The sequence below is a fragment of the Mytilus edulis genome, chromosome 10 (genome assembly GCF_963676685.1).
Source record: "Mytilus edulis chromosome 10, xbMytEdul2.2, whole genome shotgun sequence".
Taxonomy (NCBI): Eukaryota; Metazoa; Mollusca; class Bivalvia; order Mytilida; family Mytilidae; genus Mytilus; species Mytilus edulis.
The window spans coordinates 71,793,390-71,817,998 of NC_092353.1; the positions used below are offsets into that span (position 1 = coordinate 71,793,390).

The window sequence follows — 24,609 nt, forward strand, 5'->3', positions numbered from 1 at the left end:
AGTATCTGGATGATACCAGGGCCGACATTAAAAATGACATGATTATAGTCTATAGTTACAGCAATTCTGTTTATTTCTATTGACAGGCACTACAGAATGGTGATATTAAACCAGCAGAGTACAGTCAGGACCTTTTCACACAGATAACACATGAGACCAATGGAGAAGTTACATTGTGTCAAGTCCTGTATACACTAGCATGTAGATGTTCACAGCTCAATATGTAAGTATTCTTCAACAAAAATAGTTTTAGCTCACCTGGCCAAAAGAGCCAAGTGCGCTTTTCTCATCACTTGGAGTTTGTCATCCGTCGTCGTCGTCCGTCATTGTCGTCTTTAACTTTTACATTTTGAACTTCTTCTAGAGAACCGCTGAATGGAATGAAACTAAACATGGCATGAATGTCCCTTATGAGGTGCTGACCAAGTGTTGTTACTTTGTAGCCGATCCATCATCCAAGATGGCCGCCAGCGGGGGACTTAGTTTAACATAGGACCCTATGGGAAATGCATACAAATGACTTCTTCTAGAGAACCACTAAATGGAATGAAACCAAACATGGCATGAATGTTCCTTATGAGGTGTTGACCAAGTGTTGTTATTTGTAGCCGATCCATCATCCAAGATGGCCGCCAAAGGGGTAACAGCTAATTGTATATCAAGGAGACAGAAACCCCAAAATACATGTAACCACGATACATCTAGAGATCAATAAATTGGTTTTCAACAATTGACATGCATACAATCCTATAGAAAATTTATATTTTGTAGAATATTTCTTTTTTCCTTGTTCAACTGTACCAATAAAATCCACAAAAATTGGTATCCAAAGAATAATAATGAATTTACACTATACATTTATATTTACAGTAATTCATGTTGGTGCCCACGTTTTTAATGTTGAGAGATACGCTGAGGCTTATGACAGCCCAACACCAGATAGAGAACTTCTACGAGTTCTCAGTGGCTTAGGAAGTGGGAATTCTTCTATATTTCTCAACCCAATCAGAGAACCTACGGTATGAGAACTTTGTTTAAATGAAATATGGAGGATGTCCCCATTTCTGTAATATTGAATTTTTTAGCACATTTTTTCCCTATTCTTTATATTTCAACACCATTTTAAAACCTATACTACCACTTTGGACATTACCATTCCAATAAACTTAAAAGTTGGAATACAGACAAGCTTTGGGAGAACAGAAGAGCAAGTGAAAACAAGACATTACATGTTCCAATTAATAATAAACTCATGACAACCCACGAGCAGATTACCATGTGTCTACGCTATTACAGATACTCAAACACTCAGTCTGTTAAAACAGAAATTTGAGATCAATTTTTTACAAAACTGTGAACTTATGATCAGTCACATGCTCACAGCAGTTTGCTCTGGGCCTTTCAAATGTTGAAATAAAATGGGTTGAACCAGAGTTTAAGTAATACTTTCTTGTAACCTGATCCAAATTAAGAAGAGTCTTGCAAAGATTATTGTGATCATATATTTTTGTGCTGATTATAACAGATATATACCACAAAACATTATCAATCAAAATTACTTGAAAAATATAAATCGAACAAAAAGCTTATAATAAGTAATTAAGTAAGTAAATTATTTATTATCATATAATATATGCTATATACTTTAATAGAAATTATTGGGATCTTGTTAATCTAATATAAGGCAGGCATAACCTGTGAATGGGGACGAAGTCTGTATGTTTTTTTTTATAAATCAAACGTGTTAAAAAGAGAAACGGAAATACCGTAACGTTTCCGATTTTGGTTCTGTTGTTAGGGATTAAGTTGTGACGTTATGACTTCATATTCAATGTAAACAAAGAACGTAACGTTTCCGATTTTGGTTCCGTTGTTAGGGATTTTATTTGTGACATTATTTAAGTTATGATGTCATATTCAATGTAAACAAACAAACGCTGTCATCAGGTAACTTGTTTTTTTATAACAAACAATGTTTAAAAATGAATTAGTATTGAGTTCCTTTCTTAGACTGATAAATATACATTTTATTCAAAGTCTCATGCAAACAAGACCGGAAACGGAAGTAGATTTCTGCGCAGATCCGGAAATTCAAAAACACGACAAAAAAATATTGAACGATTTTGAGTTCATTAGTACAATGAAAATATCGGGAAAATTTTCCCGATTTTTTTTTTTTTTTTTTTTTTTTTTATTGAATTTTCTACTGTTATATTATATGTTATAATACTGTTCATATTATTTGGACAGAATAAGGTTTACTGCAATCAAGATTTGCATTGAAAATTTCAGAAATGATTTTCATTTTGCAATTCCAATAATTAGATCTTACATTTTTACCAGTATTCAGTGATTTGTACTAATAAATGCATGCCTTAAATTCTTACTTTACAGTGTCTGTTTCTATTCTAGGACCCTATTCTAGCAACATTGAGGTTTTTAGCAGGCGTATCAGGAATAGTTATTACATTATCATTAATCATAATGGTATCAGCAGCTACAGAACTCATTAGGTCAGTATTCATTTGATAACACTACAGAACAGATGGTACCACCAAATAGAACAGATTTGTACCCCTAGAAAAGCACTGTCAACCGTGGCCTAGCCTCGCTTGACAATGTTTTCTCGGGTTACCAATCTGCTCTATCACCCTCTTAGCTATGTGTTATTGATATAATGACGTTCATGTAAGTCATTCTCTAATTTTGATTAGAAATATAAACTCAGAAGCATTGAGAAATTACTGTTTATCAATTATAATTAACTCAAAGGGATAAAAAGGGGGGGTGCCATCTTTTTAATCAGAAATTGCACTTCTTTCATTACTGCGTCACATAATTATGTTTTGAAGCATTTAATAACATCTATGTTTGTTTAATATTTCAGACGATCGTATTTTGAAGTATTTTGGTTCACTCATCATTTATTTGTGTTGTTCTTTATTGGACTGGTTGTACATGGATTTGAGTAAGTATAATAATTATCATTTGAAATATCCTATTTCTCAACTCATTCATTGGAAATCTCCTCAAGAAACATATATTCTTTGTCCTATGGTCTTTGTCAGTACTGCCATGAGATTTGACCAAAATTGTAAAGATCAAAGAGAAAAAACAATTCAGAAATTATTGTGTGCATTTATTATTGCGATTTTGTCATTTTTGACTTAAATGTGATTTTAATTATTACGATTTTGAGAAAAATCTGGTTTAATTCATACAAAGTATTTCAAAATGTGAGTTTAAATAATTGCGTTTACAACTCTGTCGCATTTTTCGCAATAATAAAAACCTCGCATTAATTTCTGAATTTACAGTAGTTCAAAGCAAGATGGTGCCAATCAAGCATCTTCCTATATCTATGAAATCATGTAAATCTCATGCTAATTGTGTGAGACTTGGAAACCCTGCTCTGGTGGATAGTTGTGTCATTTGGAATTATATAACATCTTATTTTCATTTTTAATGGGAGATGAAAAATGAAATAAGTTATATTTGCAGCTAAATTAAAATTTTCATAGTTTGTATGGTACTACTTTTGTACGAAAAAATTATTACCTAAATATAAATTAAGTTCTAAATTTTTTTTTTTATCAGGGAAAGCCATTGACTTTATCATCCAAACTAAAAAAAAAATATGTACTGTAATACATTATTTTGCAATTAGCCCTTTCTTTTTTTTGTGAATCTCAGATTTAGATTGATGCATTTAAATAAGGAAAAAGTCAAGTTTTACATATATTTGAGTTGCCGGGTATTTTTCTACTTTTAAAATTAGTTAGTTGTTTTTCCAGAATTGAATTAATTTTTTGCCATAATTTAATGGTCAGCCTTAAATCGACCTAAGATAAATGACCTTATCATGCTTATAAGAGAAATAAACTTTGAAATGATATTCTAAATCCATTAGTGCAACCTAAAGTAAGTGACATGACAACACTAGTTTTTGCTTAATATAGGTAACTTTTATAGAAGGTTCCTGACTTTACTGTGAGCATTACAGGGTCTTTTATATGTGGTATGTGTTTTTGGAAAAATGTTCTCATTGTTGAAGGCTGTAATGTGACCTATAGTTGTTAACTTTTATGTCATTTGATCCAATACTCTGGTTGAGAGTTGTCTCTTTGACAATCATACCGCATCTTCTTATTTTTATAACTTATGTTCATTGATACACTTTTTTAGTGATTTTGCAAATGTTTAAGAGAAGATATACATTTGCAACAATTATTGTGTCCTATTTAATGACCTCAATAGTAGACAAAACATAATTTGATCTTTATCCCATCAAACAGATCATTCTTCAGTAAACTTAGTCAGATTTTATTAACCTTTAAACATTAGTATCCTGGAGAACTTTTTAATACAATCATAAGTAGTTAGTACTAAGTACAAAGCTCTTGTTGTATGTATAAATATATTCATACAAACAGGATATATTATAAAGCTAAATAGGATGTCATCAAATGAAACACTTTATGTTGTAGAAAAGGAAAAATAAATTATTTTTTCTGAAAATGCAATTTTTTTTGGATGATGTTGTCAGTCACAAAGGTCATGACATTTAACTAAAACTTACACAAATTAAGAAAATAATTTTGGGAGAGAGAGCAATATACAAGTTGGTTAATTTAAACGAAATTAATTAAACTTGCATCACAGCAGATGCTTATTTATAGAAACAGCACTTAGTTCAGTTGCAAAAAATATTAACGCCACCAGAAAAAGTAAATTGGTTTTAGAAATATTCTAAATTGATAAAAGTTATAAACACCAGCCATCAAACAAACCTTTTAGAGGTAACTACTGTAAATTCAGAAATCACTGCCTGCATTTATTACCAGAGTCCTATACTTAAGGCAAAAATTGGAAACCTTTTAAATTTATGAGAGTGCAAACATTTTTTGACTACTGAAATTATAAATGTGTTTTTGTTTATTGCCAGGTCATTATCTGTACTATGGAAGACTATGTTATGTTTTTATACAACTGCAAACATTTTTTTCGTTGGGATATAATTTAAGGATGATGGTCCCAACCATTTAGAAAATAGGGGCCCAAAACAAGAATTTTTCTAGTTTCAGGATAGTCACTTGTGTATAAGTATTTCGATTGCTCTGAAATTGTACCACAATGTTTAATACCACAAGTAAAAGGTTAGGATTCATTTTTGGGGTTATGCTGCCATCAGTTTAGGAACTAAGGGCTAAAAAGGGGCCAAAAACTAGCATTTTTGTAGTTTCCAGAAATAACTTGTGTGTAAGTATATGGATCTCTCTGACATTGTACCACAAGGTTCCTTTTCACAAAGGAAAGGCTGAGATTGAGGTTGGGGGTAATTGCCCCAAACATACAGTATCAAGCTTGAATATTGTGTCCAAATTTGTCCCAACTGTACAGGGTTCGACATCTGCTGTGGTATCAGGCTGTGCTCAGCGAAGCATTTTATTTTGTGTTGATATTTGTTAAAAAAAGATAACAAAAAATACAAGTTAAAAAACTAAACATACATGTCTCACTACATTTTTCATGTACAATGATAATGTGCAGAAGTTGGAAATTTTGTAGACAATCTTTTTATTGTTTGCATTTTTGTCAGTTTGTGCAGGTGTTCAATATTTTATATATGTATTTGATGTACTTTGTGTATGTTATAATTTATAAATTCCATTTTTACTCTACTTTTTTCTATTTTATAGAGGTATCGTAAGAAGACAAACACCTGCCAGTGTAATGCAGCATAATCCACTTAATTGTTCTGCCAACCCATCCAACTGGGGGAAGAGGGATTTATCTGGACAAATGCGATGTCCTATTCCAGAGTTTGAGGGAATATCAGCAAAGGTAAGAAATCAACCCGCCCACCTACGAGAGAAACATGCTGTGGAGTCACTATTATTATCGATGGAAACCGATTTTCAAGGATTTTGTGGTTACCAGGGAACCTAGTCCAAATAATTATGACATCTTGAAAGGCTATTATATTTTTATGGCCCTGCAACGAAGTTGTCGGTGCCATTTAGTTTTACCCTTGTCAGCTTTCCGTCTTTCCGTCATTCCATAATTCCGTCATTCCGCAAGAAACCATTATACAGAGTTTTTTTCTAAACGCTTTTAGATATTGGGCTGATTTTTTGTATGTGAGTTAACCATGATGAGTTACAGATCAAGTTTAACTTTTTTTCTTCTTCGCTAATTTTTGCCGAAATTATTGGCTTTTGACTTTGATAAATTGTTGAAAATCACAGTTATATGGACTTTTTTTCTAAACGCTTTCAGATATTAGGATGATTTTAGGTATGTGAGTTAACCAAGATTAGTTACAAATCAAGTTTAAGTTTCATTCTGCTCGGCTAAATTTTGCTATAATTTTGGGCTTTGGACTTTGATAAATTGTTGAAAATCACAGTTATATGGACATTTTTCTATACGCCTCAAGATTTTGAGCTATCTTTTGATATATGAGACTAGCATCATGTTTGTGTCCACATGTGTTATTGAAATTGCAGATTTTTCAACTTTTTGAGACGGAGCCATTCGTGTCGCTTAGACACATCTAGTTTTTCTTTGAAGCCTTAAATCGACATGTTGGTGTCATAACAAAACTTTAAAAAAGCCTTCCAAGACGTCATAATTATTTGGACTTCCAGGGAAACATGAATTTTCATATACAAATTTCCTAAGAAATTTATGCAGACTTTGGCCAAACCACAAATTAAAATATCCATGAAAATACAAGTTTTCCTTAATCCACAAAAAATTCTTTCTCACTAAAATTAAATGAATGGACAGATTTTTCCGTTTTAGCATTCAAATTCATCGGCAAGGAATGCTTTGTATGTAGATTAAAGGCATGTTTGGATTACTAAATTATAATGTATATTTGATAAATTTTTTTTGCCTATAGATGAATTGATGGCACTGAAATGGGAAGTATTATTATCAGCCCAGTTGTCACATCTCCTGTGCTGATAATATATTGAAAGAGCTCAGAAAATCATAAATGAAAAAAGTAAAAATTTGTGCCATCTGTATGTCTTGGATAGATAATCTTAGGATTTCATTTTTTTGGACATTATATGAACTGTAAATTTACAGAAATAATTGTATCAGTGATATTTCATACATCGCTTGTTTTTTTTTTCTTTTTATGTATTGGAGTTTTCAATTTATTTTCAACTAATGAGTTTGAATGTTAATTTGTTATCTTTAACCTCAACAATGGAACATTAATTGGTCATGCAAAATTGCTTCAAGAACTTCAATCTTTATTTTTTTAACATTTTAACAAGTAAAAACAAAAAAAAATATTTAAAATAGGAGAATTTATTCAAAACCCTACTTTTTTTATAGATATATATATATATATTGATTTATGTATTTGTAGGCATGGATGTGGACAATAGGACCTATGGTTATTTACATAATAGAAAGAATTGTAAGATTTGTGAGAAGTCAGCAACGAGTTGTTATCACCAAAGTAAGTTATGCCAAAACGCTTTTCATACCTTTTACTGAACACTTGCTTTAAATCCCTCATGCCATCAGCTCTGCCATTCACTGTCTATAAATTGTAATGAGCAAGCTTGAAAAAAAAACATACTGGTACCTTTAACTTTGTAACAAACTCACAAATACACATGTATAGAGCCTTGAAGCAAACTTTCTATATATTATATTGAAAAGCTTTAAAAAACCCACATGCCATCAGCTCTGTTTACAAATTTTTATACCTTGTAATGATCAAGCTTTTAAATCACATACTGGTACTTTGAGCTGTGCTCCATACTTTTAAACATTGTACTGAACAAGCTCAAAAATCAAATGCCTCAAATGCTGCCCAAAATTTCTATACATCATAATAACCAATGCAAGCTTATATTATTATATATATACCAAATATGATCAAACTTTTGATTATCATGTTGACTTAACAAAAGAAAAAGTATACACGGACAATGTATCTCATAACATGAAACCAGGCTATAGGTATATAATAGATATACAGAGATGTGGTTTGAATGCCAATGAGACATCTCTCCAACCAAGATACTATTTGTAAAAGTAAACCATTATAGGTAAAAGTAAAGTCTTCAACAAGGAGCCTAATGGCTCACGCAGAACAGCAAGCTATAAAGGGCCTCAAAAATGTAAAACCATTCAAACAGGTCTCATCTATATTAAAAAAGAGAAACTCTGAACTATAATGAACCATGTTTGAAATAAATATTAATTCAAGTTATTTTTTGTATTGAAAATAAGAATTTTCAATGTTGAAAGTCAAGATGATATATTTTTCAATTAAGGTGGTACCATACACTACAGGGAGAAAACTCTGTAAAATCAGCTTTACCTTTTAATCACGTTGTATTGTTAAGGAAATATTAAGCTTCTCAAGGATCAAATTTAGCATTGGTCAAACTGCTTACATCCAATGAAATTTTTCCCAGAAAGTGATTGGTTCAATTTTTTTGATTTTTTTTATATTTTTTTCAAAGGATCAAAGTTAATATTTTGACAAAATTTTATGAAAATTTAATGAGCCAAATGAATTTCAGTCAAGGTGAGAGTGTCCCCTTAACATGCATAAGTTTAATGTGAAATATATGAAATATTTAGATATGTCCATGTGATATTACATTAAAAATAGTCTGGGGTTATAGTTTTTGGGGAAAGACGGCTTCAAGCCGTCAATCCCCTATGGGGTTGACCAGAGTGACATTCCCTCACATCATTCATTTTGTGTTTATAGTGTGGAAAACCCCCCAACAAATCTGACTGAGATTGATGAGATGGGGAGACACAAATGAATAGATTGACTGTAAACACTTTTTTACACATTTCCCTTCTGTTTCTCTCGAAATTATCGTATATCGAGCTCTCCTTTACACTATTTACGTTTCTTTTACAATCCGGAAAAATCAGTATAACGAGATATTCTAAATATATCCAACCTACATTATATTTTATAGTGACGTCATTGTTGGAATGCCACACTACGCAGAAGCAGGGATATCCTTCACTGGTTATTTAAATCATTCTCAAAGATTGTGCACTAATTAAAAAATGGTATTTGTTAAATTTAAACATAATTATGTTTGCTGTAGATGATTCAAACATTAACATGCAATACTTTAATTTGTAGGAACAACTTTCAAAGAAAACAAAGTCCGAGGGGCTACACGAGATTGGGGAGAGAAACGATTTTTTTCATTTTTTTCTGTGAAACTCTGTTTTGAGAATCTTCCTCCAATTCAGGAGCACCTCAATTCATGAGTAATTATCCACTAAAATAAACACTTAAAATGTGACATTTAGTATATGATAAGTAGTCTTCCATTAAAACTAAATTTTGTGTACCAACATAATCATTGTAATGGTAACAAAATAAAAAAAATACAAATGTTTCATTTTGTAGTTTAAACCTATTTATTCATGAAATTTTACAAATATTTCAAAATGTAAGATTTTGAAACAAGCTTCAAACAGTTTACATCAATCATATTGTTTTTTTTATTAGTACCTGTATCCCTGTGATGAGAGTTGTAACTGGGAACTTTATCAATGGAAATTTAAAACTGAAAATCTGAATAGATTTTTTAGTCCTAACTTTCTTAAGAAAAAAGAAAAAATCTTAAGAGTACTGTCACAAAAAATGGAAAATGGCCCTAGCCTGCAGTTCAGTCGTACACTATTAAGATTTCAAAAAATATTGTAGTTGTTGTTAAATGACAGAATTCAACTAGTTGAATTTTAGATACTTAACTATCAACTTTAATTGAATGTTTAGATTTAGAAGATGCAGATCTCTTCCATTGGTCTAAATTGAATCCTAAACTAAAGAAACGAAATTACATTTAACAACAATTGATTTCAATATTGTCAACCTTTCTACATGTTCTAGCTGTTCTTTTTTTCATTCTTTATATGAATACTATCAAAAATTCCCCCCCCCCCCCAAAAAAAAAATGAAATAGAAACAAGGGCTGTCTTTCCCCTCAGAGCTATTCAGCTCTTTGATTTAGACATGTAATGAGAGGAGCATTATAACTTAGAATATTATTGATTTCAGGTAGTAAAGCATCCGTCAAGGGTATACCAGTTAAGAATGCAGAAGAAAGGATTTAAGATGTTACCAGGACAGTATATATTTCTACATTGTCCCAGCATATCAAAACTTGAATGGCATCCATTTACTTTGACATCTGTAAGTGTACTTTTAAAGAATTCTAGTTCGCATCATCTAAAGTATTGTTTTTTGTACAGCTATTCAAAAATAGAAGTGAAAGCATACCAGAACATAGTTTTTCTCTTATGTTTTATTGTTTTACCACTGTCCAAGGTAATGGTATGGGTTTACTTTGAATTTTTTTCGAAAAACTAAGGATTTTCTTATTCCAGGCATAGATTACCTTAGCCGTATTTGGCACAACTTTTTGGAATTTTGGATCCTCAATGCTCTTCAACTTTGTACTTGTTTGGCGTTATAAATATTTCGATTTGAGCATCACTGTTTGTGTCATTTTCTGTATATTGTAATTTTTTTTTATAGTTTTGTACACAAATTCATCATATATATATTGTACTTCTTATGAATGTTTAAAATCTAAGGCATTGTTCCAAATCCTTCAATTTGTCCATGAGGTTTCTCATGATGCTACCACAGTGTCAAGTTTGTTTGTTCCTATTTGTTTTGTGTTTGAGCTTTTGATTTTGTCATTTGATTAGGGACTTTCCTGTGCATTCTGTATTTTTGTAATTTTACTTTTTTACATCTTGTGAAATTTTCTCCATTTTCATCTAAAATATCATTTAGATACTTTGTTTTCTGTAAAAGAATTAAGTAACAACTTTGATAAGAAATAATTTGATAATATTATAAATTGATTGGTAAATGGTGAAAAAGCACATGCAAAATCACTGGTACCAGAAGCAAATACTTGTTCTATTGTTCCTTTTCCATGACTTATTTTTGTAAAAAAAATAAACAAATTATAGAAATTAATCAAGCTTGTGACGAGAATTTAAATAAATATGATTAATATAATTGATACCAACTAAGCCTTATCTCCAACTGATGGATGAAAGTTGTCTCAGTTATCCCCCTATACTGTTATTTCATTAGTCAAAAGTTTTCATTACTTTTCTGAGTTTATAAAAGAACAAAACAATACATACTGATAGAATAAGTGAGAAATAAAAAAAACCAAAACAAGATACATGTAAATAGTTGTATATTTTTTTATACTATGAATTTTTTTTTTTTTTTTTAATTACATAGAGGTATACATTTGATAAAAAGAGTATCTTTGTTTTGAAAATAAAAAGACTAATTCCTCATCTTTCAAATACCCCTTAGGGCTATACAAAAAAGAATGAAAAATTATGAGTCCAGAACCAATCCTATATATACTAATACATACTCTTTGATTTCTATTTTGTTCAATTTGATATTTTCTTCTATGTTGATATTTTTTATTTTTTTGGGAGTTTCGGTTAAGGTTTAACTACCAAGGTTTTCCTCGTCGGGTATCCGGAGCCCCTTAAGTATTAAAATATTTAGTTTAGAAGAAAGTTCAAAGCATCTTTGCTTATAGAATTTAATTTCCTGTACATTCCAATACGACACCTGGTAAGTTTGTATTGAAGTATTGTACTCTAAAGTCAATCAATTAATGTTTTGATATATACTACTGTTTTTTATGTTGTGACTTTTTTCTATAATAAATGTTTTGTCTTTTTTTCTTTTACATAGAGGTATACTTCTGAAAAAAAAAGTATTTTTGTTTAAAAAAAAAAGACCAATTTCTCATCTTTCAAATATCCTCTAGGGTTTAACAAAAAAAGCTGAATTAAAATATTCTTTAAACAAAAAAAATGCATCAGGATTACTCGGCATGAGCTTTTGATGTATAGGAATATGAAATACTTTATTTAAACAAAAATTCATATTCTTTCACAATTGATTTGTTAAGGACATGTACTAATAGTGCATATGAAAATGTGCGAACTCAGGATTAATTTTGCTTATTTTGCAATTGCACCAAATGCATAAAAATATGCCATAAGCTGGTTGCTAGTACATAGTCAACAATATTTATGTGAAGTGCTTTTTATACAACCGCAATCGTATATTGGTATCATGTTGGTGTCGTCGTCTGCGTCGTCGTCGTTCTTGTCGTCGTCCGAAGACTTTTGTTTTTCGCACTATAACTTTTGTATAAGTCAATAGAAATTTTGACACAAGGTCCCAACAGTTTAGGAATTAGGGACCAAAAAGGGCCCAAATAAGCATTTTTCTTGGTAACCCACCATTACATTAGTATAAGTAAATAGAAATCTATGAAATTTAAACACAAGGTTTATGACCATAAAAGGAAGGTTGGGATTGATTTCGGGAGTTTTGGTCCCAACGAATTAGGGGCCAAAAGGAGCCAAAATTAAACTTTGTTTGATTTCATCAAAAATTGAACTATTGGGGTTCTCTGATATACCGAATCTAACTGTGTATTTAGATTCTTAATTTTTGGTCCCGTTTTTAAATTTGTCTACATTAAGGTCCAAAGGGTCCAAAATTAAACTTAGTTTGATTTTTACAAAAATTGAATCCTTCGGGTTCTTTGATATGCTGAATCTAAACATGTACTTAGTTTTTTAGCTCACCTGGCCTACAAGGCCATGTGAGCTTTTCTCATCACTTGGCGTCCGTCGTCGTCGTCGTCGTCTGTCGTCGTTAAAATTTATTCAAACATCTTCTCCTCTGAAACTACTGAATGGATTTGAATGAAACTTAGCATGATTGTTCCTTAGATTATCCTGCACAAAGTGTGTGCTTCGATTTTTGATCCGTCAAAAAACATGGCCGCCGTTACTTAAAATAGAACATAGGGGTCAAATGTAGTTTTTGGCTTATATCTCAAAAACGAAAGCATTTAGAGCAAATCTGACATGGGGTAAAAATGTTCATTAGGTCAAGATCTATCAGCCCTGAAATTTTCAGATGAATCAAACAAACCATTGTTGGGTTGCTGCCACTTAATTGGTAATTTTAAGGAAATTTTGCAGTTTTTGGTCATTATCTTGAATATTATTATAGATAAAGATAAACTGTAAACAGGAAAAATGATCAGCAAAGTAAGATCTACAAATAAGTTAATATGACCAAAATTGTCAATTGACCCCTTAAGGGGTTATTGTCCTTTAATGACAATTTTTCACAATTTGTTCATCACATTTGCTAACTTTAAAAAATATTCTCCTCTGAAACTACTAAACCAAATTCAACCAAACTTCAACTGAATGATCAGTAGGGTGTATAAAATAAAGTTTGTGCTTTATTTTTTATTTCGTCAAAAAACATGGCCGTCATGGCTAAAAATAGAACACAGGGTAAAATGCAGTTTTTGGCTTATATCTCAAAAACTCCAGCATTTAGAGCAAATAAGACAAGAAGTTAAAGTATTTATTAGGTCAAGGTCTACCTGTCCTGAAATTTTCAGCCGAAATTGGGTAACTGGTTTTTCAGGTATAATGCCCCTGAATTGATGATTTTAAAGAAATTTTGCAGTTTTTGGTTATTATCTTGAATATTATTATAGATACAGATAAACTGTTAATAGCAAAAATGTTAAGCAAAGTAAGATCTACAAATAAGTCAATTTGACCAAAATTGTCAATTGACCCCTTAAGGAGTTATTGCCCTTTAAAGACTTTTTTCACAATTTGTTCATCATGTTGACTTACTTTAAAAAATCTTCTCCTTTGAAACTGCTGTATCAATTTCAGCCAAACTTAGGCTAAATGAGTTTCAGAGTATCTAGTATAAATTTTATATTTCATTTCCTTGTATGTCAGAAACATAGCTCCTATGGCTAAAATAGAACATAGGAGAAAATGATTTTTTTTTTGCTTTTGAAGAAAATAGGACGATTCAAAGAACATTTAAATAAATTGAAAAGCCAAAATAATCATTGATGAGAGATTTAACCAAAAAAATTAAGGTGAGCGATTCAGGCTGTTGAGAGCCTCTTGTTTATTATGGGCCCAGTTTTCAAGTTGGTCCAAATCGGGGTCCAAAATTAAACTTTGTTTGATTTCAACAAAAATTCAAAATATGGTGTTCTTCAATATGCTGAATCTAACCATGTATTTAGATTTTTAATATTTAAAACCGGTTATCAAATTGGTTCACATTGAGGTCTAAAGGATCCAAAATTGAACTTTATTTGATTTCATCAAAAATTGAATTCTTGGGTTTCTTTGATATAATGAATCTAACCATGTATTTAGATTTTGGATGTTGGAATACCACAAAGGGATGGTAAGATTTGTCTTTGGGAGTTATGGCTCAAACCGTTAAGGAATAAGGTGCAAAAAAGGAGGGAAAAGAGTTTCCAGGTTAAAGGACAATTACTTAAGTACAAAACATAATTTAAAAGCAGTGTATAGGTTGGTAATTGAAACTCATTTTAATATCTCACCTAAACTGCTCTTAAATTATGTATATTGGAAATTTGCCAAAAACTGTAGTTTAATGAATTTCATTGGAAATTTGAAAAAATAAAATGTTGCATTGGAGTTATCTTTCTTTGTCCAGAATAGTAGTTAAATCAACTTAAATCATGACTGTATGACATTTTATATTTTATGATGTATTCAAATGAGTAGTTATTGTTGAAAACTCCATAAAAAATTTGAATTGAGATCATTTTTGGAATAAGGGAAAGGGGGTAGTGAAAAAAATTGGTGGGGTTCAATTTTTCTTATTTCAGATTTCAGAAATGAAAAAGAAAATTTCTTCAAATATCAAAGGATTAATATTCAACAGCATACTGAATTGCTCAAAAGCGAAAAAAAAACATTTTTAGTTCATTAGACCACATTCATTCTGTGTCATAAACCTATGTTGTGTCAACTATTTAATCACAATTAAAATTCAGAGCTGTATCCAGTTTGAATGTTGTGTCCGTACTAGCCCCAACCGTTCAGGATTCGACCTCTGCAGTCGTATAAAGCTGCGCTCTGCGGAGCATCTGGTTTATTATTTGACGAGCAAATCTCCATCCCCTTTACAACCATCGTGAAAGGTTTTGGGTTCAATTTTTAATACAGAAACCTCAATATATCAACTTTAAAAGTATAAAATCTGTGTACATATGACTACCAAATCAGGAATATGACAGTTGTTTTTGTTTCGTTCAATTGGTTGATAAAAGTTTTATGTTTGATGTTGTCAGTTTTAATTTACTTCCCCCTATATGAATTTATCTTGGAGTTTGATATATTTGTTTTTCTTTTCTTACAGGCACCAGAAGATGATTATTTCTCTGTTCATGTGAGACGAGCTGGAGATTGGACTGATGGTCTGGCTAAAGCCTGCCATATTGATGATGATGACTACACAGCTACATCTAAACTACCAATGTAAGTTGTAAGTCCCCTTCAGTCAAAGGAAACGACTTTAGTTTTGTCTGTCCTTCTGTCTGTGTGTGTGTGTGTCTGTCTCTCTGTCTATTTGTCTGTCTATCAGTCAGGCAAATAAATCTTTTACACTTTTTTCTTCAAGATAATAATTTGATATTTGGCATCTTTCTTTATCTGACCAGTAAAATTTTAGTTTTGGTCTGATGATTTTTTGCAGAAGTATGTCCATTAACAGTTTTCTGTGCTTTATAAACAACTGCAAAATTTTTTTGGGATCGTTTAATGGTATGATGTTATCATCTGCGTAGTTGTCTGCATTCTCATCTGCGTCAAATTCATCAATTTTGTTTTTAAGGGATTCCAATTTTTTTTTGCAATTTCAAATTTCAAATTTTTTAAAAGTTTCAAGAAGAAATCTTTAATTGCACAGTATTGTGCAATAGATTTGTATGATCTTGGCCTTTGTTTAGTGTAAGAAATCTATATAATGTCAAAAATTTGATCACAATCCAAATTCAAAAGTATCAAGCTTGAATAATGTGTCCAACTGTCAGGGTCCAACCTCTGCGGTCAGAATCAGGCTGCGCCCAGTGAGGCATTTTATTTTGTTATGCTAGCTGACATTGAAACATGTGTTTATTAAAAAAACATAGGTTTAACACACACTGAGTTTCCCTAATGAAGTGTACCATGCTGACAATAGAATATGGAGAACTAAACACAGGTCTGGATTACGAAATAAAAAGCCTAGTATATTTGATGAGATGTTTTACTTAATCATGCTCTGATATCTGTTGATACATGGACTTATCATATTGAAAGGACATTGGTAGGTTATATCAATTCATATTCATAAAACTGTGTATTGAAGATAGGTTTGATCCTTGGCCAAGTAAAACTAAAATGTGCAAATAAGTCTTTGTCACACATTTTTTTCTGGTGAGATGTTATTTTTTTAGCATGCAAATTAAAAATCAGAGTTCCTTTGTCTAGGTCCTAGCATAGCATATATTCATATCATTTTAGTATATACCCATATGTGTTTTTTCTGATATGCATGATATATCTGCCACTGGACATTAAACAAAAACCAATCTATTATAGCCATCAATAAACAAAATAATTAGAATAACCACTTGACAAATTAATGTAACATTCCAGGAAACTCTAAAGTGAGCGTCAGTGTTTTAGTGTTTTTGTTTTGGCAATTTAATATTGATTACCAGTGTATATGCTCCAAGGACTCCAAGGCAAATTCAAAAAAGGAAGTCCATAAAAACTGTCAAAACTCCTTTAAATCAACAGAAAAAGTGAAAAAAAAATGCCATATTCCTGACTTAGTACAGGCATTTTCTGTTGAGCAATTGTCTTGTATTGGAGATCAGAAATGCAGATCTAATTGTATCAGCTAAACAGATAGGTGGTAATATTGTGTGACTGCAGACATTTTGACATTCTTACCGGGCTTAGTGTGAAGGTCTTGTACCAAACAGCCTAATTGCTCATATTACATTATCATGTTCTTGTCCTTATATTCAATTAATTTAAAATTTAAATTTAAAGTGCAATTTATCTTCAACATAATAACTTTTTTAGTATGTTTTTTTTATTAGTTTATTGTTTTGTTTTCTTAAATGAAAAATGTATCATAAGAAAGTAATTTGTGTTGTGTTTTCATATAAGTACCGGTTTATGTATTTGGTGAGAACAATAACAAATGTGGCTTTAATTCTGAATTTAATTGATTATAGATTTAATATATGAAAAACTAAACACTATATACTAGCTCTTGTTTAAATATGATGAGGAAAAGCTTATTCTTCAGTTTTCTTTTAGAGCTCTCTTTTAGATTGTTTATGAATTTGAACAAAGATTTAGTTTCATTCAGACATTTCTACTTCATATAATTTTGCCTTGTCAGAATTTCCAATAGGTGTTGTACAGCCTATGTAAAGTTGTCCATTGTTTCTGAAAGCCATAGAATATGGATGTTGTATTCCGACATCTCTTGTGTTGAAGTAAGTAATGAAATGTCCCAAACTATTTAGAATGTGTAACGTATGGAAGTTTAGGTTTGGTACAAGGATTTTATTGGACGGTGTGGTCGCTATTCCTACTGGTTTGAATGGCCGTGTTTTAGTGTTCAGGTCAGGGTGACCACTGTATGTCTGTAAGATCTCTCTGTTGTGACCAATGAACAGGACTCTTCCTCTTCCATCACTGTGTTGTTGATCTACTAGACATATATGGCCGTTTTTGGTGCTAGAAATGTTTTCAGTGTACGTAAAAAGACGCTGATTATTTTTATCGCGTTCAAGTAAAGATTTCTGTTGTCCATCCTTTTCAATAGAGATTATAACACGTCTTCCAGTAACTGGAAACAAGGGTCCACTACTTCTAGTCCCAATTAAAACTGTGTTGTTTTCCATGACGTGGATAGCTGTCGGAATGAGTGGATCTACATCATAGTTGGTGTCAACTATATCCCCAGTGCTTCCATCAACCATTTTTAGCACCGAGTCACCTCCAGTAATGAGAAGCAAGTCATTTGACTTATTTTCTGCCATGCCAAATACCTTCATTTTTAAACTAGAACACGTTTGAAGGTTTTCATCTAGCTTCACTTGATGTAAAATGCCTGGTGAATTACATGTAATCCATACAGAGTTGTCAGCCCCTGAAGAAATATAATCCACTCTAGGTATTTCAGTATGATACTGTTTCATAACTCTGAAATGAATTTTATCAGTGACTTCATAGAATGATCCAATATTATTTTCACTCACTTCCCCTGGTAAAAATGTAGGTATTGATTTTAGTTCAAAAGGTTCAACAGGTTCATTGTCTTCGATATTGTTTGTTATTTTTCCAAAATCATCAAAAAATTTGGCAACATTTCTTGACTTCACAATGTCTTCTAATTTTGAATGACAAGTTTCTAAACTTTTCTTCTGATGTGAAATTTTCTTTTCTTCTTTTTCCGTATAATTATGAATACCTTCCCATTTTTGGTCCAAGTCTTTTGCTAGTTTTTCAGTAAGACGATCAACAGCATTTTTCAAAATTACATTCTGAGAATGAATTTTTTTCTTTGTTTCCCTATATTTTGAATTTTCCGTCTTAACAGTGTCGATCAGTTGAGCTTTCCTTTGGCCTAAGATATCCATATTTGATCTTATTTTCTTTTGTTTATTCTTAAGCTTTTCCATTTGAATTTCATACCCTTCGCCAATTTCCAATAGTGCATGTCTACTGTGTGTTTTTGAAGTACAAATCGGACAGATAATTCTTTCACATGACAGGCAGTAACGATTGCAAATTTGCCCCAAATGTTCAGCACACTTAATGTTTCTAAAATCCAACTTGGAAGAATGTTGTGCAGCAGCTTCTTTTATGTCCATTACTTTGTGATCTTTTGCATTTTTTATGTTTGGATGAATTCTCAATTTACATTTTTCACACATAACTATATCACATTGCAAACATTTCCATTTAATGTCTGTAACAGATTCACACAATTTACAAAATAAACTTCCATTCATCGTAAAACTCGCCATAATTACGTCCATGAAATAAAATAAATTAAGTACAAGTACTGATAGATAGCTATCTTAATCCTTTAGGACTTTAAAGATTTTAAATTTTATCAAGTGGTCAATGGTCATTATCGACCATTGTAAATATAAGAGGTCACGATCCTGAATATATATATAGAATAAGGTCAAGGTTTAGATTTTAAATGCTACACTCATAATATATCATAATTTAAATAAAAATTGATAAATAAATTTAAAAAAATGGAAATACGACAATATTTTGACCACATATGGTAATGACAGTTACTGATCAACATTTTCACATTTTTATATTTATATTCATATTAAACAGTAAATGATTTATTATTAATTATAATTAACAGGGTATTATTAAAACTTGGAATTAATTTTAATTATGGAATTTACATAATTTCTTGTGTTTAAAATTTTTAATAAATTCCATGTTTATTTTGTATTATAATCTTTTGAGCGGTTAATAACACTTTCCATACAATGTATTTTGGTTAGATAGTGTTGTGCGTGGCACAGTACATTCTATTGAAAATATACTATTTTCTTTGTAATAGAAAGTGTTGTGCGCAGCACAGAACATTTCCGTACAGAATAAACATGAAAGTTATTAAAAATTTCAATAACAAGAAATCAAGCAAATTCCATAATTAAAAATAATTTACTCTTAAACTGTTCTGAAACCTCAAAACCTCAAAACCCTGAATTTTTAAGTTGTTTTTTTTTTAACTTTTGAAGATAAATAATAAGCGAGGAACTGAAGTTTCATTTATTGATGATGTGATAAAGTATGTTCAGTACCCTCAATTCCAGCACCTCCTGTTGTCCTGTAAATGCCCCCTCCAGAAGTTTCAAATTCCTGAGCAAATTCCTTGGGATTTTTGCTTAATATCACTGGCTTAATAATTTTATCATTATTGTATATGGTACAATGAAGATTCTAAAATATCCTTCGTAAGTAATACATTCACACCGTACCCTAATAAAAGACATTTTGACCCTTTCTCTTGTGTTTTCTTTAAAGGGTTAAAAGAGTTGTCTTCCCATTTTGCTTTAATTCTAAGTAAAAAAATCAAAATTTCAATATTCAACAAAACTTTGCTAACTTTTATCATGCAACCCTTACATGTCTCCATATCTTTTATCCATAATTCTTATGTAATTGTGTTCTATTTCTGTACATGATTCAACAAACTTTTATCACTATCTTCAGACATCAAATTCTTATTCATGTTCTTAATGGTGCAATTAATGCTTTCAGCAAGAAATTCTAATTTATTTTCTATGATGTTTTTTAAGAGTTGATAATGCAATCAAGTTCAAATAATAGCCTGTTAATTATAATTTTGATTTCTTTTGTTGATTTTGCTCTTCACATGTTTAAGTACTGATACCAGTGGCTGATCCAGGGGGGGGGGGGTTCTGGGGTTGGACGATTTTGGCCGATCAATGCTTTTGAATGGGGGCAGCATATAGTTGAAACCACCCCCCCCCACCCCCCCCCCTTTACTCTGGGTTGGGAACCCGCCCTTTTTGAAATGGCTTGATCTGTCACTGTGATACGTCCTTGATTTATAATCTTTGAGTTTCTCAGTCTTCCTTTTTATGGTAAATCCAGACAATTTTTTAGCTCACACAATTTATAAAGTGTTATTCTTAATATAATCAAAACTGATAGTGAAAATGGAAATGGTATTATGTTTTTGCAAGGGACAGTTCCAGTCTCTTAAAAACAATTTGTCTTTTTTTTTTAAACAGGCTTATGTTGATTTCATTAATCCATAAATTAATTTGTATTTGATTAATCAAATAGATCAAAAATAGGCTATCATTGTGGTATGTTTCATGTTACATTTATGGTGGTAAAATGGACCATTCAGAACTGTTACTGAGGATATATTTTGCTATGAAGTTGATGTCTTGTTTAGTAGAGTATTTCAAGGCATTTACTCACTATTTCAGGGTGGCTGTAGATGGACCTTTTGGTACAGCTACTGAGGACCTATTTTGGTATGAAGTTGATGTGTTTGTTTAAGTAGGCATTATATTCCACATCATTTATTTAATATTATTTCAGGGTGGCTGTAGATGGACCATTTGGTACAGCTACTGAGGACATATTTTGGTATGAAGTTGATGTGTTTGTAGCCGCAGGGATAGGAGTTACTCCATTTGCATCTATATTGAAACACATCAGGTAAGGAAATCAACTTGAGCTTTTAAAATTCAATTAAGAAGGGATTGCGTCCCCTGAGATAAATACTTCAATAATGAATGCTTTTTGCATAAACAGAAATATATAAGGTTTGAAAAAGAAACATCACGTTTCTGAGTAATGAGGTTTAATTCATAAAAAGGGGGCTTTTCTAGTTTTCTGACAAAAACTCAAAAATGCTTTTAGCAGTTCTCATGAAACTTTAGGGAATTGTTTATATCTGTTAATGTAAGCTCCCTTTAGAATTTTATTTATTTTACATTGCACATTTCGGAGTTATAGGGTTTTATTCATTAAAATAGGGGAGATTTTCCTGTTTTTTGACAAAAACTCAAAAAGCTTTCACGATTCTCATGTTACTTTGGTGAATTGTTTATATCTATTGATGTAACCTTCCTTTTGATTTTCATAAATTTCCAATGTGAAAATGAGAAGTAATTGAACTTTATTCATTAAAAATGTGATGGGCATATCATACGCTCATAGCGCAGCTGTTTTTTTTTTTTTTTTTTTATTCAAATGTCATTGATCCATGATGGAATTAACATTGCTTAAAATATACATGTAGCTGTGTTACTAAATTTAGGAATTAAACACAACTAGTTGCAGTATAGACAGTTTTGATTTTGATTTAAAAGAACAATATTTGCATTTATATGATAATTGAGATACTATCAATTGGAATAAGTCAAATATATCTTCTCTCATTCAATCTATCTATATACCGATATATTAATTAATGTATCTTCTTTATTAACTCAACACAAGTGTTAAATCACCTCAGTTTCTGAAGAAGGCAGTTTAAAGTTAACTTATACTAGTGTCTGTGCTTCTGTTCATTTACATTTCTGTTTCTTCATTAATTCATCTGTCATTCATCTTTGTATCAGACATAACTTGAAGGGTTTCAATCACCAAAACAAGAATTTGCTTTTGTTCTATGTGTTGCTGTAATTTTTTTTAAATTGTATAATGGTCTTAATGGATTTTTTTAATCCTTTAGATACCAGTGTATGAACCCTGACGGAGACATGAAGTTAAGAAAGGTATATTTTTACTGGGTCTGTCCAGATACTAACTCATTTGAATGGATGCAAGAACTTCTACTAGAATTTGATACTCAGATGGCTGAACAGGGAAACACAAGTTTCCTAACCTATAATATCTACTTGACCCGAGGCTGGGACAAAGACCAGGTAAAATATGAATGTTATTCAAAGTTATATTTTACAAATAGATGGACCGAATGTATGTTTTATAACATATTTAAGGAATGACTGTAATATTTTTTCTGTCTATGAAGAAATAACATTACAGTCATTTCTTATAATTTAATCCTAAATTCCATTTTAAACCGTAGAAAACCATGAAAAAACGTTGATGACGTCACTGTCACATGACTAAATTATGTCTATGGGCTCATAACAAAATAACGTCAGCCAATCAGAAGACGCGTTACATCCAAAATTAAATTATAAAAGGATAACAAGTGATGCTCAAACTAATGGGTAGAACAACAGACCACACAACCAAAAACAAAACTTTTCTGACAAAACAAAGACCAACAACAACGATCAACAAATAGTCCAGTTAGCTTATTTTTTTATTTCCTCTTTGGTAATATCTCCTCAACTTTTTAGGTTCTTATACAGCATTAGCTTCCAGATATGCTTTGGATGTTCCTGATGTCTGCATGCAATTTATAACTTGTTGTTTACATTATTTTACATAGTAATTTCTAGGCTCAGAATATAATTTTTCATAGCAACATAATCTTACGCTGTAACTTTCAGGCTCATAACATAATTATACACTGTAACTTTCAGGCTCATAACATAATTATACGCTGTAACTTTCAGGCTCAAAACATAATTTTACATGAAGGCGATGAAGCAGACCCAGTAACAGGACTACAGCAGAAAACACATTATGGCCGACCAAACTGGGACAAAATATTTGAAAATATTTCTAAAAACCATGCTGGGTTAGTACAAAAATGTTTATCAATATTTATATTGTTACTAAAATGAGATATGATCATAATTATACATAAATCGATTGAGGTCAGGGATAAAAGTTATATTTGGAAAGACGTTGTAGAAACATGCCAAAGACATAAAAAAATCAAAAGTTTTTGGTGATTTAGACTTAAAATTTCATAAAGGGAATGAAGAAGATATTTGGTTATGCTGGAGAACATGTTCTTTTCATTAATATTTTCACTTGTTTAAAGTATCTAATATAAAAAAGAAGAAGATGTGGTATGATTGCCAACGAGACAACTGTCCACAAGAGACCAAAATGACACAGACATTAACAACTATAGGTCATCGTACGGCCTTAAACAATGAGCAAAGTCCATACCTCATAGTCAGCTATAAGAGGCCCCGATAAGACAATGTAAAACAATTCAAACGAGAAAACTAACGGCCTTATTTATATAAACGAAAAACAAATATATAACACATAAACAAACGACAACCACTGAATTACAAGCTCCTGACTTGGGACAGGCACATACTCAAATAATGTGGCAGGGTTATACTAAACATGTTTACAGATATGCTATTTTTTTTATGGATTAACTTAATAACAGGTTTTTGGTAATTGATAGTTTGAATTAACAATTTGTACATGTTAGAAATAATCAGAAATTGTAATGACATCTACACTATACTTCCAATCTTTGAAGTTTTTTTCACATATCTAAGTTCAACAGAATTAGGTTTAACTGTAGTAAAACAAATAAGAATTATCTAAAAATTTATAAAAATAAAGCCCTTTTAATTTATCATTGTCCGTTTTTATATTCAGTATTTTGAGTTTATATATGGGAAAAGGGGGAATAACTATGTAATCTTATTACTATGTTTCTATTACAGGATAAGTGTTGGTGTTTTCTTCTGTGGACCAAGTGGATTATCAAATACTCTTCACCAAGCCAGCAACAAACATTCCGCTGTGGATAAAACTGGGGCAAAGTTCTTCTATAATAAAGAAAACTTTTAATTTCTACTCAACAAGTGATGTTATACTTTACATGCATTTTCAAATAAAAAAAAATAACTGGGCATTATTGTCTATATATATATTATTTTAAGGCATAAGAACCCATACAGATCTTCACTAATACAAATATTATTGCAAGAAATTTAGGAATACCCTGCATTTTATAACAATTAAGCAAATTTACAAACATTCGGTAAAAAACTTTAAAAAAACTCGACTTACTTTCAACAAATCGAATATGATATTGATTTAGTGTTCGTGCCATATAGCCCCAAGAGGCATCAGTTACCAGTGGTCTAGGAGGTCGAGCTTCTGTATCATGAGCTGTCGACACTGAGGTTGTGAGGTCAGCTGCTGTATCATGAGCTGTCAACACTGAGGTTGCTCCTGTGGTCT

General features: G+C 31.2%; 1 protein-coding gene across 2 annotated transcripts in view; it reads left to right on the plus strand.

Annotated features, from left to right (window-relative positions):
- LOC139491829 (NADPH oxidase 2-like) overlaps nucleotides 1–24,275 on the plus strand; it is a 38,722-nt gene extending 14,447 nt beyond the window's left edge. Inside the window, exons 1-11 of one of the 2 annotated variants that reach the window (XM_071279715.1) lie at nucleotides 877–1,019; nucleotides 2,413–2,513; nucleotides 2,888–2,968; nucleotides 5,700–5,844; nucleotides 7,388–7,480; nucleotides 10,073–10,207; nucleotides 15,305–15,423; nucleotides 21,067–21,186; nucleotides 22,208–22,400; nucleotides 23,064–23,188; nucleotides 24,087–24,275. In XM_071279715.1, the coding sequence (XP_071135816.1) occupies nucleotides 2,485–2,513; nucleotides 2,888–2,968; nucleotides 5,700–5,844; nucleotides 7,388–7,480; nucleotides 10,073–10,207; nucleotides 15,305–15,423; nucleotides 21,067–21,186; nucleotides 22,208–22,400; nucleotides 23,064–23,188; nucleotides 24,087–24,213 (1,167 nt within the window). In that variant the 5' untranslated portion in view covers nucleotides 877–1,019; nucleotides 2,413–2,484 and the 3' untranslated portion in view covers nucleotides 24,214–24,275. Of the gene's footprint in view, nucleotides 1–86; nucleotides 224–870; nucleotides 1,020–2,412; nucleotides 2,514–2,887; nucleotides 2,969–5,699; nucleotides 5,845–7,387; nucleotides 7,481–10,072; nucleotides 10,208–15,304; nucleotides 15,424–21,066; nucleotides 21,187–22,207; nucleotides 22,401–23,063; nucleotides 23,189–24,086 lie in introns of those variants that run through there. The other variant, XR_011656649.1, reaches the window with a different exon arrangement.
- The last annotated feature ends 334 nt before the right edge of the window (nucleotides 24,276–24,609 follow it).